The 1,101-nt window shown below is 56.7% G+C and overlaps 1 protein-coding gene across 1 annotated transcript in view; it reads left to right on the top strand.

The window, feature by feature from the left end:
* LOC110405227 (major surface-labeled trophozoite antigen 417-like) overlaps positions 7 to 1,101 on the top strand; it is a 4,029-nt gene continuing 2,934 nt past the window's right edge. The window contains exons 1-2 of the mRNA XM_021410397.1: positions 7 to 159; positions 226 to 1,099. Of these exons, the coding sequence (XP_021266072.1) occupies positions 116 to 159; positions 226 to 1,099 (918 nt within the window). The 5' untranslated portion in view covers positions 7 to 115. The remainder of the gene's footprint in view (positions 160 to 225; positions 1,100 to 1,101) is intronic.

Here is a 1,101-nt window from a genome sequence, read left to right as displayed (position 1 = left end):
GACCTGGGGGGGTCAAGGGAGGGGATCCTGGGTGCAAGTGGGGTGCAGGGAGCAAACTGCGTGCAAAGAGTGGGCAGGGAGCGTGCAAAGAGTGTGCAGGGAGTGTGCAGGGAGCATGCAACCGGTGTGCAAAGAGTGTGCAGGGAGCGTGCAGCCAGTGTGCAGGGAGCATGCAAGCGTGGTGCCAGCATAGTGCAGGAAGTGTGCAACCCGTGTGCAAAGTATGTGCAAAGAGTGTGCAGGGAGCGTGCAACCAGTGTGCAAAGAATATGCAAAGAGTGTGCAGGGAGCGTGCAAGCGTGGTGCCAGCATAGTGCAGGAAGCGTGCAACCCGTGTGCAAAGTATGTGCAAAGAGTGTGCAGGGAGTGTGCAAAGAGTGTGCAGGGAGCGTGCAAGCATGGTGCCAGCATAGTGCAGGAAGCGTGCAACCCGTGTGCAAAGTATGTGCAAAGAGTGTGCAGGGCGTGTGCAAAGAGTGTGCAGGGAGCGTGCAATCAGTGTGCAAAGAGTGTGCAGGGAGCGTGCAACCGGTGTGCAAAGAGTGTGCAGGGAGCGTGCAGCCAGCGTGCAAAGAGTGTGCAGGGAGCGTGCAACCAGTGTGCGAAGAATATGCAAAGAGTGTGCAGGGAGCGTGCAACCAGTGTGCGAAGAATATGCAAAGTGTGTGCAGGGAGCATGCAACCAGCGTGCAAAGAGTGTGCAGGGAGAATGCAACCAGCATGCAGAGAGTGTGCAGGGAGCATGCAACCAGTGTGCAAAGAATATGAAAAGAGTGTGCAACCAGTGTGCAAAGAGTGTGCAGGGAGCAAACTGCGTGCAAAGAGTGTGCAGGGAGCGTGCAGCCAGTGTGCAAAGAGTGTGCAGGGAGCGTGCAAGCGTGGTGCCAGCGTAGTGCAGGAAGCGTGCAACCCGTGTGCAAAGTATGTGCAAAGAGTGTGCAGGGAGCGTGCAACCAGTGTGCAAAGAGTGTGCAAAGTGTGTGCAGGGAGCGTGCAACCAGCGTGGAAAGAGTGTGCAGGGAGCATGCAACCCGTGTGCAAAGTATGTGCAAAGAGTGTGCAGGGAGCGTGCAACCAGTGTGCAAAGAGTGTGCAGGGAGC

The sequence above is a fragment of the Numida meleagris genome, chromosome 1 (assembly GCF_002078875.1).
Source record: "Numida meleagris isolate 19003 breed g44 Domestic line chromosome 1, NumMel1.0, whole genome shotgun sequence".
Lineage (NCBI taxonomy): Eukaryota > Metazoa > Chordata > Aves > Galliformes > Numididae > Numida > Numida meleagris.
Note: the sequence above shows the minus strand (reverse complement) of the source record. Positions and strands in the feature narration are given on the sequence as shown.